Source organism: Mesoplodon mirus (genome assembly GCF_964341445.2).
Source record: "Mesoplodon mirus genome assembly, chromosome: 10".
NCBI lineage: Eukaryota > Metazoa > Chordata > Mammalia > Artiodactyla > Ziphiidae > Mesoplodon > Mesoplodon mirus.
In genome coordinates, this window is record NC_138986.1 from 42,981,330 (window position 1) to 42,997,773 (window position 16,444).

At 38.9% G+C, this 16,444-nt stretch overlaps 1 protein-coding gene across 1 annotated transcript in view; it reads right to left on the bottom strand.

The window, feature by feature from the left end:
• Positions 1–16,444, bottom strand: part of DCBLD1 (discoidin, CUB and LCCL domain containing 1) — a 71,807-nt gene that overhangs the window by 19,697 nt on the left and 35,666 nt on the right. The window contains exons 3-5 of the mRNA XM_082633990.1: positions 14,152–14,286; positions 12,754–12,805; positions 8,882–8,954 (exon numbers count right to left, since the gene is read on the bottom strand). Of these exons, the coding sequence (XP_082490116.1) occupies positions 8,882–8,954; positions 12,754–12,805; positions 14,152–14,286 (260 nt within the window). The remainder of the gene's footprint in view (positions 1–8,881; positions 8,955–12,753; positions 12,806–14,151; positions 14,287–16,444) is intronic.

The window sequence follows — 16,444 nt, forward strand, 5'->3', positions numbered from 1 at the left end:
TCTCCAGGATAGATCATATCTTGGGTCACAAATCAAGCCATGGTAAATTTAAGAAAATTGAAATCGTATCAAGTATCTTTTCCAACCACAATGCTATGAGACTAGTTATCAATTACAGGAAAAAAACTGTAAAACATAAAAACACATGCAGGCTAAACAATATGCTACTAAATAACCAAGAGATCACTGAAGAAATCAAAGAGGAAATCAAAAAATACCTAGAAACAAATGACAATGAAAACATGATGGCCCAAAACCTATGGGATGCAGCAAAAACAGTTCTAAGGTGGAAGTTTATAGCCATACAATCCTACCTTAAGAAACAGGAAACATCTTGAATAAACAACCTAACCTTGCAACTAAAGCAATTAGAGAAAGAAGGAAAAAAAAAAAACCCCCAAAGTTAGCAAAAGGAAAACAATCATAAAGATCAGACCAGAAATAAATGAAAAAGAAATGAAGGAAACGATAGCAAAGATCAATAAAACTAAAAGTTGGTTCTTTGAGAAGATAAACAAAATTGATCACCCATTAGCCAGACTCATCAAGAAAAAAAAGGGAGAAGACTCAAAGCAGTAGAATTAGAAATGAAAAAGGAGAAGTAACAACTGACACTACAGAAATACAAGGGATCATGAGAGATTACCTCAAGCAACTATATGCCAATAAAATGGACAACCTGGAAGAAATGGAAAAAGCCTTAGAAAAGCACAACCTTCCACGGCTGAACCAGGAAGAAACAGAAAATATAAACAGACCAATCACAAGCAATGAAATTGAAACTGTGATTAAAAGTCTTCCAACAAACAAAACCCCAGGACCAGATGGCTTCACACACGAATTCTATCAAACATTTAGAGAAGAGCTAACACCTATCCTTCTCAAATTCTTCCAAAATATAGCAGAGGGAGGAACACTCCCAAACTCATTCTACAAAGCCACCATCACCCTGATAACAAAACCAGACAACGATGTCACAAAGAAAGAAAACTACAGGCCAATATCACTGATGAACACAGATGCAAAAATCCTCAACAAAATACTAGCAAACAGAATCCAGCAGCACATTAAGAGGATCATATACCATGATTAAGTGGGGTTTATCCCTGGATTGCAAGGATTCTTCAATATACACAAATCAATCAATGTGATAAACCATACTAACAAACTGAAGGATAAAAACCATATGATCATCTCAATAGATGCAGAAAAAGCTTTCAACAAAATTCAACACCCATTTATGATAAGCACCCTCCAGAAAGTAGGCATAGAGGGAACTTACCTCAACATAATAAACACCATATATGACAAACCCACAGCCAACATCGTTCTCAATGGTGAAAAACTGAAACCATTTCCACTAAGATCAGGAACAAGACAAGGTTGCCCACTCTCACCACTATTATTCAACATAGTTTTGGAAGTTTTAGCCACAGCAATCAGAGAAGAAAAAGAAATAAAGGGAATCCAAATTGGAAAAGAAGAAGTAAAGCTGTCACTGTTTGCAGATGACATGATACTATACATAGAGAATCCTAAAGATGCTACCAGAAAACTACTAGAGCTAATCAATGAATTTGTTAAAGTAGCAGGATACAAACTTCATACACAGAAGTCTCTTGAATTCCTATACACCAATGATGAAAAATCTGAAAGAGAAATTAAGGAAACACTCCCATTTATCACTGCAACAAAAAGAGTAAAATATCTAGGAATAAACCTACCTAAGGAGACAAAAGACCTGTATGCAGAAAATTATAAGACACTGATGAAAGAAATTAAAGATGATACCAACAGATGGAGAGATATACCATGTTCTTGGATTGGAAGGATCAACATTGTGAAAATGACTCTACTACCCAAAGCAATCTACAGATTCAATGCAATCCCTATCAAACTACCACTGGCATTTTTCACAGAAACAGAACAAAAAATTTCACAATTTGTATGGAAACACAAAGAACCCCGAATAGCCAAAGCAATCTTGAGAAAGAAAAATGGAGCTGGAGGAATCAGGCATCCTGACTTCAGACTATACTACAAAGCTACAGTAATCAACACAGTATGGTACTGGCACAAAACAGAAATATAGATCAGTGGAACAGGATAGAAAGCCCATAGATAAACCTGCGCACCCATGGTCACCTTATCTTTGATAAAAGAGGCAAGGATATACAAAGGGGAAAAGAGAGCCTCTTCAATAAGTGGTGCTGGGAAAACTGGACAGCTACATGTAAAAGAATGAAATTAGAACACTCCCTAATAGCATACACAAAAATATACTCAAAGTGGATTACAGACCTATTGTAAGGCCAGACACTGTAAAACTCTTAGAGGAAAACATAGGCAGAACACTCTATGACATAAATCACAGAAAGGTGCTTTGGACCCACCTCCTAGAGAAAGGGAAATAAAAACAAAAATAAACAAATGGGACGTAATGAAACTTAAAAGCTTTTGCACAGCTAAGGAAACCATAAACAAGATGAAAAGACAACCCTCAGAGTGGGAGAAAATATTTGCAAACAAAGCAACTGACAAAGGATTAATCTCTAAAATATATAAACAGCTCATGCAGCTCAATACCAAAAAAACAAACAACCCGATCGAAAAATGGGCAGAAGACCTAAACAGACATTTCTCCAAAGAAGAGATACAGATGGCCGAGAAGCATATGAAAAGCTGATCAACATCACTAATCATTGGAGAACTGCAAATCAAAACTACAATGAGGTATCACCTCACACCAGTCATAATGGGCATCAACAAAAAATCTACACACCATAAATGCTGGAGAGTGTGTGGAGAAAAGGGAACCCTCTTGTACCGTTGGTGGGAATGTAAATTGATACAGCCACTATGGAGAACAGTATGGCGGTTCCTTCAAAAACTAAAAATAGAACTACCATACCACTCAGTAATCCCACTACTGGGCATATACCCTGAGAAAACCATAACTATTTACAACAGCCAGGACATGGAAGCAACCTAAGTGTTCATCAACAGATGAATGCATAAAGATGTGGCACATATATACAATGGAATATTACTCAGCCATAAAAAGAAACGAAATTGAGTTATTTGTAGTGAGGTGGATCGACCTAGAGTCTGTCATACAGAGTAAAGTAAGTCAGAAAGAGAAAAACAAATACCGTATGCTAACACATATATATGGAATCTAAGAAAAAAAAATGGTCATAAAGAACCTAGGGGGCAAGACAGCAATAAAGACAGAGACCTACTAGAGAATGGACTTGAGGACACGGGGAGGGGGAAGGGTAAGCTGGGACAAAGTGAGAGAGTGGCATGGACATATATCCACTACCAAATGTAAAACAGATAGCTAGTGGGAAGCAACTGCATAGCACAGGGAGATCAGCTCAGTGCTTTGTGACCACCTAGAGGGGTGGGATAAGGAGTGGGGGAGGGAGACGCAAGAGGGTGGGATATGGGGATATATGTATATGTATAGCTGATTCACTTGTTATACAGCAGCAACTAACACAACTATGTAAAGCACTTATCAATAAAGACGTTAAAAAAAAGTAAACGTTTTAGATTGACTTTAATAAAACATGAAGAAAGCACATGTTTAAAATGTTGTCAGAGGGCTTCCCTGGTAGTGCAGTGGTTAAGAATCCACCTGCTAATGCAGCGGACATGGGTTCAAGCCCCAGTCCAGGAAAATCCCACCTGCTGCAGAGCAACTAAGCTCGTGCACCATAACTACTGAGCCTGCGCTCTAGAGGCCATGAGCCACAACCACTGAAGCCCACATGCCTAGAGCCTGTGCTCAGCAACAAGAGAAGCCACCGCAATGCGAAGCCCGTGCACTGCAATGAAGAGTAGCCCCCGCTCACGGCAACTAGAGAAAGCCCGCGCGCAGCAACGAAGACCCAACGCAGCCAAAAATAAATAAATAAATAGATTAAAATGTTGGTGGGATGATGGTCAAATGTTAAATAATAAAAATATATTCCTCATTCTATCCTATGAATTGTTTCAGTGTTGCTGCAGTCTTCATAATTACCATGATGATAACATTTTCTTTAGGAAAGCAATACATTCATTATAGAAATTTTGGAAAATAGGAAAAAAATAAAATCACTCCTATTGTCATCAGTCAGAGACAATCACTCACCAACACAGTGTACTTACCTCTGGCTTGTTGCTGGTGTAGGCGATGGACTGGGTTTCTCCCTTTCTCCCCTAAACCAGGAGCACACTTTTTGCACTGTCTGCCTTTAATTTACCATACTCCTTGAACATTTTTGGGGAATGAGGAATTACTGAAACGAGTGAGTTAAGGGATGTGTTCCACTTAAAAGCAGGTGGTACGGTCAGCAGGCTTGGGAGAAGGTGCCAAGAGAAAAACTGTTCTGGGGGCTTTTTATTTCCAGTTTCCAGGTGAGCCTACACCATAAGATGCCTGAATTCAGCAGTCGAGGAGACAGAATCACAGCATCTCCCGAACTCTAAAAGATCTTTAAACTTTTCTGCTGACACCTCCCGACAGACTGTCCCACTCTCCACCCACAGCACCTTCCATACACATACAGGCTACCCTGACGAATGGCTGTAACCTCTACACCGGACACTTCCAGTGATTAGGGCCTTTCTTGAGACATCCTATCCCGTTTTGCATTGTTCAGCTATTCCTTATATGCCACAGAAATGGGCCTCCCTGATCCTGGTTCTGCCTTTTGAAACAACACAGAATGAACCAATTCTTTTTCTCTAATTACTCTTTAATTCATCCCATTTCTTCCCTGTGACAGAGCATCTGCTTCTTCAACAGCTTCTCTAGTAACTTGTTTTACAGATTCTGTCATCCTGACCAAGAGGATATGCTTAGGTTTTGCAAAGACCCTTCCAGAAAAGACTTGTTACAACTGAACATATTCCCTAAAAGGAAGACACCCTCGAGGAGAGACTCTAAGATAACCCGCATGATCTCTGCCTACTGGTATTCTCCCCTTGTGTAATCCCCTTAGGCGGGGGTGGGAGCTGTGGCTTTCTCCTAACTAATAGGATATGGCAAAGGTGATAGGACAGCACTCTCATGATAACATTACATAAGATTGTAACCTGTCTTGCTGGGAGACTCCCTGGTTAGGAAACTCTCCATTGCTGGCTTTGGATAAAAAGCAAAAGCCTAAAAGCCTAAGCAATTGAAACTTGATCCTGTAGGTGGTAGTGACACCTTCAAAGCTTCTGAATAGGGAGAATAAGAACCTATCTAAATGAATCTAAGGGGAGGGGCAATATAGGGGTGGGGAATTAAGAGGTACAAACTATTAGGTATAAAATAAGCTACAAGGATATTTTGTACAACATGGGGGATACAGCAAATATTTTACAATAACTATAAATGTAGTATAACCTTTAAAAATTGTGAGTCACCAATATCAAAAAAACAAACAACCCAATCCAAAAATGGGCAGAAGACCTAAATAGACATTTCTCCAAAGAAGATATACAGACAGCCAACAAACACATGAAAGAATGCTCAATATCATTAATCATTAGAGAAATGCAAATCAAAACTACAATGAGATATCATCTCACACCAGTCAGAATGGCCATCATCAAAAAATCTACAAACAGGGCTTCCCTGGTGGCGCAGTGGTTGAGAGTCCGCCTGCCGATGCAGGGGACACGGGTTCGTGCCCCGATCCCGGAGGATCCCACGTGCCGCGGAGCGGCTGGGCCCGCGAGCCATGGCCGCGGAGCCTGTGTGTCCGGAGCCTGTGCTCCGCAACGGGAGAGGCCACAGCAGTGAGAGGCCCGCGTACAGCAAAAAAAAAAAAAAAAAAAAAATCTACAAACAATAAATGCTGCAGAGAGTGTGAAGAAAAGGGAACCCTCTTGCACTGTTGGTAGGAATGTAAATTGATACAGCCACTATAGAGAACAGAATGGAGCTTCCTTAAAAAACTAAAAATAGAACTACCATACCACCCAGTAATCCCACTACTGGGCATATACCCTGAGAAAACCATAATTCAAAAAGAGTCATGTACCAAAATGTTCATTGCAGCTCTATTTACAATAGCCAGGACATGGAAGCAACCTAAGTGTCCATCGACAGATGAATGGATAAAGAAGATGTGGCACATATACACAAGGGAGTATTACTCAGCCATAAAAAGAAACGAAATTGAGTTATTTGTAGTGAGGTGGATCGACTAGAGTCTATCATACAGAGTGAAGTAAGTCAGAAAGAGAAAAACAAATACCGTATGCTAACACATATATATGAAATCTAAGAAAAAAAAAGTGGTCATGAAGAACCTAGGGGCAAGACGGGAATAAAGACACAGACCTACTAGAGAATGGACTTGAGGACATGGGGAGGGGGAAGGGTAAGCTGTGACAAAGTGAGAGAGCAGTATGGACATATATACACTACCAAATGTAAAACAGATAGCTAGCGGGAAGCAGCCGCATAGCACAGGGAGATCAGCTCGGTGCTTTGTGACCACCTAGAGGGGTGGGATAGGGAGGGTGGGAGGGAGGGAGATGCAAGAGGGAAGAGATATGGGAACATATGTATAACTGATTCACTTTGTCATAAAGCAGAAACTAACACACCACTGTAAAGCAATTATACTCCAATAAAGATGTTAAAAAAATTGTGAGTCACTATATTGTACACCTGTAACATGTAATATTATACAGTAACTATACATCAATAAAATTAAAAAAAATAAAGATGGTACACAGACGGCGGAGAGAAAATAATGAGAGAGAGAGAGAAAGAAAAAAAAAAAGCAAGTAGCCATGTTGGGGAGGCCCACATGTAAGGAGCTGAGGACAGCCTCCAACCAAAATCCAGGAAGAAACTGAGGTCCTCAATCCAACAACCCATCAGTAACTGAATGCTGCCAACACCATGTGAGCTTAGAAACAAATATTTTCCTAGTCAAGCCTCAGATGAAACTGCAGCCCCACTGACACCCTGTGTCACCTTGGATACACCCTTGTGAGTGTTCCTCACTCAAACTCAGCAGGCCACGCTCAAACTTCTGACCCACAGAACATGAGAGAGAATACATGTGTTGTTTCAAGCTTCTAAGTTTTTGGTAATAGTCATGTAGCAATAGATATCTAATATACACACAGTATCAATATATACCACAAAAAGACACTAATCAGACTTCTTTGAAGAGATTAGTTTTCAAAATACAAATTTTCCCTCCAGATGAAATCATACTGGAAGCAAATGGTGTAAAACCAGTTGGTGCATCAAATAGGAAACCTGTTTGTTAGCACTTCCAGATCAGGTACTGAGGCCTACCACCCAGGAAACCATTAACCTGTTACTCTGAAAAAGAGAGCTCTGTCAAGAGGAGGTGAGATCAACGAATAAAGCAAGAAAGAAACAATGGGGGCTTCCCTGGTGGCGCAGTGGTTGAGAGTCTGCCTGCCGATGCAGGGGACGCAGGTTCGTGCCCCGGTCTGGGAGGATCCCATATGCCGCGGAGCGACTGGGCCCGTGAGCCAAAATTACTGAGCCTGCGCATCTGGAGCCTGTGCTCCGCAACAAGAGAGGCTGCGATGGTGGGAGGCCCGCGCACCGCGATGAAGAGTGGCCCCCGCTCTCCACAACTGGAGAAAGCCCTCGCACAGAAACGGGGACCCAACACAGCCAAAAATAAATAAATAAATTAATAAAGCAAACTGTCAACAAGTAAAAATAAACACTAAAAAAAAAAAAAAGAAAGAAACAATGCTATTTCTCTTTCTGCATATAATTCTTAAGTTTCTTACATAGGATAGGAAAATATTATATTAAAACTTTATATTGCTAGGGGGAGAAAACTATACCTCAACATTTTAGTTCTTTTGGTTAATTTCCTGAAGTCATCTAGGACTTCAGCCTGTGCCGAGTATATTTTCAAATTGAGGTAGTGTAAATCATTTTAAGATTCAGTTTCTAGGCCAAGTAAATATCCTGTGTCAATCTTGTAAATTAAGACAACACAAGAAAAAGGAAACAAAGAGCAAAATCACAAAACCTGCTGCTTCCAGAATCAGGATGTACTGAAAGCAAAATTAAAGCCAAGTTTTTTCCCTCCTGCTGGAGATATATGATCAATCTCCTAGAACGTGTATGTTTTCCCCGTGCATAAAGAACTCTTAGAAAAGTTCCATCACTATATAGATTTTTACATTTCTAATAACTCAAGCCCCTTCCCGTAAGCTATAAACGCAACTATTTTGAATAGCAAATTTTAAAAAATCAGGTATCAGATTTCCAGGATAGAAATCTGTAAATAGTAAGAAACAAAGGATTGTATATCTGGATATAAGATATATACTTTAGAAAAATGATTTCTTGTGAATTTATTTTTTTCTGGGAACAATTTATATCACCCAGAGAGTTTCAATAGGCATTAGAAATTGGAGTGCAAGGAGGGAGGGGAATAATATATATGAGCAGGGCATACAGCTTTGCTGGTCCTAGATATAATGTCACTCTTCTGTGATGTAAAATGTTCATGTCCTTGGCTGTATTACATGAATCAATTGGAGCATTAAAATAAAGAAATAAATTATAACAAAAGGATGATCTCTTATAAAATTGGATGGAATTATACCCTTAGGTACAATTAATATAAATATAAATAATATAAAGGGTTTTGTTTACCATTTCATTTATAGTATGCTTAACTGGAAATGCTAAAAATAGGAATGAATGCATGAATAACCTTGGTTTTTATACTTATTTCATTTATTCTCAGAAAAGAGAACTGTGCATCTACCTACAAAGTTTTATATCTTATTTGACTTTACTTTGTAAAGAATTCAGGCAGAGCAACAAGCACTAACTCTTTTTCATTTCCTCACTGCCATAAGATTACCCTCAATTACTTACATCTCTATATCCATGCACCACATTCCCAGAAATATCTCCTGCTATGTCTCTACAACCAGCCGGGCAGAACTTGCTGGAAAAAAAATAAAGAGTTTATATTTTATTAGGTCGTACTGAAATTAAAAAGTGTGAAATTATACTTAAAAGTATTTTCTCTCCTCTATACAACATGCAGGAATATCTTTCTTTAATGACAAATCAGAAACCTGATTTGTGAAAACACAGACTTATCTAAAATGTTCATCTGAAGGCAAGTTTTACACAATTATTTGTTTTATATCAAAATTCATTATAAACTCTATTAAACAATGAGCTTCCCTAAAGCATCTTAATTGATTTTAAGAGGTCCAAGAAATGTTAAGTAAAAAGGTAAATATTCCGGGCTTCCCTGGTGGCGCAGTGGTTGAGAGTCTGCCTGCCGATGCAGGGGACACGGGTTCGTGCCCCGGTCCGGGAAGATCCCACATGCCGCGGAGCGGCTGGGCCCATGAGCCATGGCCGCTGAGCCTGTGCGTCTGGAGCCTGTGTTCCGCAACGGGAGAGGCCACAACAGTGAGAGGCCCCCGTACCGCAAAAAAAAAAAGGTAAAGTTTCTAAATACAGTATATATAGCATACTCTTGTTTTTATAAAAAGAAATGTTTAAATAACAATTTATGTTTTCTATGGATAAAAAGAAAACAAGGAAGAATATCTCTGGATTCTCTCTAAGTGTAGGAGTTTGAGAAACTATCACTTTCTGTGTTACTAACTCTGTAAATTTGGATTCACTCTACTAGCATTACCCAATTGGACCACAATGGAAGCCATACATGTTAATTTAAATATTCTAGTAGCCACATTAAAAAAATCAAAAGAAACAGGCAAAATTAATATTAATATTACTCATATATTCTGTTTAACCTAATATATTCAAAATGTATCATTTCCACATGTAATGAACAGAAAAATTATCAAGATATTTCCAGTCTCTTTTTTTTAAATAAGTTTTCAAAATCTGCCGTATATTTTGTACTTACAGCACACCTCAATTTGAATTAGTCAAGTTTAAATGCCTGGAGAGTGATGGTCTACATTAGTTATAAATTACTTTTGCAATCAGAAAAAAAGGTGTATATTTTTTTCAGCTTTACTGGGGTATAGCTGACAAACAAAATTGTAAAATATTTAAAGTGTACATCACGATGATTTGATATATGTATACACTGAAAGAATTCCTTCCATCTAGTTAGTTAAACACAGCCATCACCACACACACACACACACACACACACACACACACACACACACACACACACGTACGTATATGTATTTTTTTTGGTGAGAATATTTAAGCTCTACTCTCTTCACAAATTTCAATTACACAATATGGTGTTATCAGCTATAGTCACCACGTTATACATTAGATCCTCAGACCGTATTCATCTCTATAGCTGAAAGTTTATACCCTTTTATCAACCTTTCCCTATTTCCCCTAACCTTCAGCCCCCAGGAACTACTTTCTGTTTCTATGAGTTTGACTAAAAGAGGTATATTTAAAATTAGGATTTCATTTACTTAAGAGTCATTTTTCAAGAAACTTTTCAGAAACATGTCATGGCATATGGTATGGTTGGGTGTGGCTTAGGGTGTGTTGACCCAGGCTCTGTTACTACCTAACTAGCTATGTGACCCCGAATATTGCATATAATCCCCCTTAAATTCAGTTTCTTCTTCTGTAGTTCCTTCAAGCATCAACATTTCAATAGGCCATGAGAGACAACCATACATCTAAAAAGACGTGCAAAAGGAAACTCAAAATATTATGTGAACATTGACAGCTTTAAAGATGAATGCCATAGGCCCTTGTTTCTATATATACCATATTACAATAATGTTTGCTTTGTTTGTTCAAGAAGAATGTACCAGCCCAAGCAGATTCCAAAATAGCAGTTGCTTTTATTTCATTTCCTCTCAGTTTCCTCCTGCTGACTTAGCAGATTAGATGTGTAACAGAATCTAATTATCAAAACTACCCAAATAAATGGTTCGTAATTCTTCCCCATTGACCTAATGGAATCCAGCACTACAGCAATAATCAAGGAATTAAGAAACAGAAATAATGGAAATCCTATTACAGGTTTACAGTTCCTTATCCTAGCCCTTAGAGCCAGATGTATTTCAGAATTCAGAATTTTGGGGATTTTAGAAAAGTAAGACAGTGCCAATAATGTATATGATGCACGACTCCACTGAGGTCTGCAAATATTAATCAAAACATTAATATCTCTGTATCAAATATATGGATAGTCAAATTAGGTCAAATACATAAAGACAAAACAGCCTCATGTTTAATTTAGTCCAATTTTGCTGTCAGGTGAATTTAAGGTCACATTAATCAGGTACTGCCACCAAATGAGTTACAAAAATCTTTTGACTTTTAAAGCTTTCTGCATTTCACAATTATGGATGAAGGATTATGGCCCTGTACTAGTCATCATACCTCATCTTTAACTAAACACTACAAATAGGCTGGGCTACAGCTTAGCCATGATCTGACACCATAACATCACACTGTAGGGTTGAATATATTCCTTTCTCTAAGAGGATAGGAAATGACTATTGATGCCCAGAGGCCCTGTCACCACTGGGACTGTACACATATGGCTGGAAAGAAAATGCTGCTGAATGTCTGCACTGGATGAACAGCAACTTTAAGGGCAACATTTAATTACTGGTCATTTTCATTTTTGTCTTTTCTCAGCTGGCCTTCATATTAGTAAACACTAGAGTTGATTCTGCATATAAAAGAATCTCATTTATTAGAGTATCAGATGGATAGGACCATGGACCCTTAAGCTTGACTTTTGGGGTAGTCTTATTTATTGTGTAGCCCTAAGCAGGTTATTTAATTGCTTTGTGCCTCTGTTTTTGGGGTAAAAGAGAACCTGCTTCATCGGCGTACTGGAACATTCACATGAGCTATCTATATGCTAACTCCAGAGAGCTGTACCTGGTACTAAGGAAACACTCTAATGAGTTAGAGTTGTTGTTAGTGTTTTTGTTGACAATGACCTATAGACCTGTGGTTCTCAACTAGGGGTGACTTCTGCCCACCAGTGGACCTCTGGAAACGTCTGGAGACATTTATCATGACTGGGTCATATAGACCAGGGATGCTGCTAAATACCCACAATGCACACAACAGCAAATCATCCAATCCAAAATATCAATAGTGCCAAGGCTGAGAAATCCCCCTCTAGACTTTTACTTTACAGATGAGAAAACGTACATCTAAGAGATTAAGTCATTTTTCCAGTTAAAGTAAAGCTGGGATGAAAATTTTCATCTCCTATTCTCAGTAAGTCTCTTTTTTGTGGGAAAGAGAAAATGAACCCCTCCAGAATTACAAAAGTCACTCCCAAATGCTGGCCCGGTAAAAAAAAAAAAGCACTCTAGACTCCATTTTGGCTCATTGGTACTACAGTAGAACTCAAGGGTCAGCAAACTGTGACCCATGGGCCAAATCCAGCCAGCGCCTTTTTTTTTTTTTTTTAAATAAAGAAAGTTTTTTTGGAACACAGCCATGCTTTCGTTCACATATATACTGTCTATGGCTGCTTCTGCACTACAAAGGCAACAGAAACTATGAACAAATGCAAAAGAGACTGCACAGCCTGCAAAACCTAAAGTATTTACTATCTGGACTTTGACGGAAAGTTTGCTGATCTCTGCTGTATAAGAAACCATTTCAAATATTCCTAATTAGTTACAACATAGATGATTTTTTTAATTAAATTAAGTACAAATAAGGTACTTTATCTGGTTTAATGTCAAGGAAAACAAAGTATTCAGCAACAAATGACTGCAGCACAGCTAGGACGTTGTATTTACCTGTATTCTGTCTTCAAATAATGGTTAGCTCGTTCCAAACACGTTATTAAATCTGTCATAAATAAAGATAATTGCAATCAGCTCTAAAGATTTCTTTTAAAATGAAACAGTTTTTGAAAAGTATTTACTCGTTATCTAGTTATCTGAACTTTTCTGTTTAAAAATAAATAAAAACTGACACACTATCCCCAGGATTTCATCAGTTCCCTTCATTTTTCTTTTCTACCATCAATGATGGTTCTTCAGTATTTATCCAGTGAATGACAACAGAATCTATTTCCAACAAAAAACCCAACACTGGTTAGTTACCATTCACTACATACCTACAAAGGTCATGTGTATAACCTCCCCTGGCAGGAGGAAAACAATTTCAAGAGCCCAATGTGGTTCACAGAGAAGGTTCAGGAACACCTTAATTTAACAATTCAGCTAGTGGCAATCGAGCGACCACAGGGCCAGGAGTTTAGTGAGAACACAAAGAGCCTATCAGCTTTGATCAATGAGGACCAAGGACTTAAAAGAAGCGTGCTCTCTGGAGCAATTTATAGAACTGAACTAATACTCAGCAATGGAAACTCTAAGATACTGTGGATTTTGGTGCTTTTAGATGGACCTAGTATAGTTTCCAAAATATTCCATACCTGCTGCAGAAGTTCTTTCTTTCCTTAATCATTTCAGTAGTTCTTAGGGAGAAACATATGCTGAACACCGGCCATGCAGGGGCCTGCTAGGATATTGCACAGATCTGATTGGCTGAGCGAGAAATGAATGGGGTACCCCCTTCCCAGAGTATTTCTGCAGGAGGGGCCTGAAGCAGGAACTCTGGGCACCTCTGTGGCCCTGGCAGACCCTGGGCTGCATGGAAATTACTCTGGAGTTCGAGGCCTGGATGGGAGGCCACACTTTCCTTTCCCATCAATATTCATGCTCCCCTTCTCCCCCCTTCACACGCTAGCTGGATGGGTAGGGCACTTGGTGACAGTGACTTCCCCCTCCTCATACTCGCATGCTGCCACGCTGGTGCACTGGTGTGTATGGAGTGGGGGGGTGTCGCTGGTTAAAAGGCTTGTCCCCTAAGCTAACAAAGGGGTTGGTGGAGAGCTCCAGAGAATAGCCAGACCTTAGGAGGGTCAGGAGGGTAGCCCCAAAGATACACAATCCATGATTTCTAGGAAAATGAGATCAACCCTCTCCCACATAAGTCAGCGGATCAATCTAACATGGGCTATGAAAGTATTCAGTTCAGACCTAACTACTTACAAAGACACTGCATTCCTCTCTTCCCTCACATCTTAATTCTGGATCTGAGGTCACAGTTCTCTCCGGAGATGGTGACTAGCAAGAGGAATTCTAAGACAGATAAAGGTTTACAGATTTATGTTGGTCCTTCTGCTATACCTGGATGGTCGCTGCTGGCATAGGTTAGCAAAAAACCCCGCCCAGAAATGTGGGATCCACTCTCAAAGCGAACAGTTACTTCACTGGTGTTCAGCAAAAGTTCTTTGGGCACAGTCATGCTTCCACAATACGGACCTAAAAACAAAGCACACTTGTAGCTCATTTCAAAATTTAGACCAGTACAAAGAAGTGGTATATACATTTTTTCCCCTTAAATGTCAAATTTACCAGACAACACATACACATAAGATTATAGTCTTTACCCAACTGAAATTTTGCTTCATACTGAGACTAAGAATTAGTGACTGATTGTAAACTTGATTATACAGAGAAACAAGATGGGGGAAGTGGCCAATTCTAGATAAGCAATAGCTTGGAACTAGTTAATTGTGAACAACACAAGAGATAGGTTTTGACTTTTATAAGAAGGTGACTAACAAACAAAAATCAAATATATTTAGTTAAGAAAATGTTATCACAAAAGTGATATTCTAGGGACCTCCTAAATTTGCTTAAAGTATGGTCTAAATGCTTGTGTCCCAACCAAATTCATATGTTAAAATCCTAATGCCCAATGTGACAGTATTAGGAGGTGGGGCCTTTGGGAGGTACTTAGTTTCACAAGGGCAGAGCCCTCATGAATGGGATCAGTGCCTTTATAAAGGAGGCCCCAGTGAGCTTGCTTGCCCCTTCCAGCATGTGCAGACACAGGGAGATGGCTATGAACCAGGAAGGGGGCTCTCACCATCCACTACACCGTATCTGGCAGCACCATGATCTTGAACTTCCCAGCCTCCAGACTGTAAGAAATAAATGTCTGTTGTTCATAAGTTACCCAGTCTGTGATATTTTGTTATAGCAGCCTGGAGATACTAAGACAGGTAGTAAAGAAAATGTTATCACAAAAATGATATTCTCCTAAATTTGCTCAAAGAAACTCACAAATTCCCTTTTTCCAAGAAAGTCCCACTACTGTATAGCACAGGGAACTATACTCAGTATTTTGTAATAACCTATAAGGGAAAAGAATCTGAAAAATATATATATATGTATAACTAAACCACTTTGCTGTACACCTGAAACTAACACAACATTGTAAATCAACTATACTTCAATTTTTTTAAAAAGTGTAAAGAAAAAGAAAGTTCTAGAATTAAAAGACTGTCCAATACAGGGTAAAAATCTTATTCTCATGCAATTTGCACATTTCTCTTTCTCTTCTTTACTGCTCTTAACAGCAACTTCTGCTTAACTCATATAATTTATTTTGATTTGTAAAATGAAGTTTATAAGAAAGCAGAATAATTTCTAAAGGCTTTTGAAATACCACAGTATAAATTATACAATTAAGAGTATAACATATTGTTTCTAGAATACGTTGCTTGAAAAGCAACAGGAAGCTCTATGAACTTTCAAAAGACAAAATTAGGGCTTCCCTGGGGGCGCAGTGGTTGAGAATCTGCCTGCCAATGCAGGAGACACGGGTTCGAGCCCTGGTCTGGGAAGATCCCACATGCCGCGGAGCAACTAGGCCCGTGAGCCACAACTACTGAGCCTGTGCGTCTGGAGCCTGTGCTCCGCAACAAGAGAGGCCGCGAAAGTGAGAGGCCCGCGCACCGCGATGAAGAGTGGCCCCCGCTTGCCGCAACTAGAGAAAGCCCTCACACAGAAACGAAGACCCAACACAGCCAAAAATAAATAATAAATAAATTTTTTTTAAAAAGACAAAATTAGATATGGAGCTTAAAAAAAAAAGACCTTCCTAAGAATACTCAAGTTGAAGTTTAGTTTGTAAACTGTCATCTTGAAAGTCAAGTATGCAAGACACGATAATTTCTCTAAAAATAGGGGTTAGCAAGCCAATTTTGAAGAGAGGTATTCTTCATCAACTTCTCCCAAAATAGAACAGTATAGAAAGAGTCAATGGAACAGCAATGACAACGTCAGGTTAAGGGAAGAAAAAGATCACTCCAAGTCAATGTGAGTACAACTAGTCACACCAGCCAAAGCCAACATAGGGACCAAACTGCTAAAAGATGCAGAAGATCATGAACCCAACTCAGCCTTCCCGTCCTGATATAAGGGATCGTATTTCTCTTCGGTCCTGTCCAGGTGTCACATTCTGAAGATGTGATAAAATGAGAGAAATGCTGTGTGTTTACATGCCCCAGATCTCAGTTGTTGCCTATTATTAAATTATAATGAAATCCAAATAAAAAGGATCATCTCTCTCTTTAGAAACACTCATCATATACAATTACTTACATGAGTTAATACCTGCAAATTATTTAGA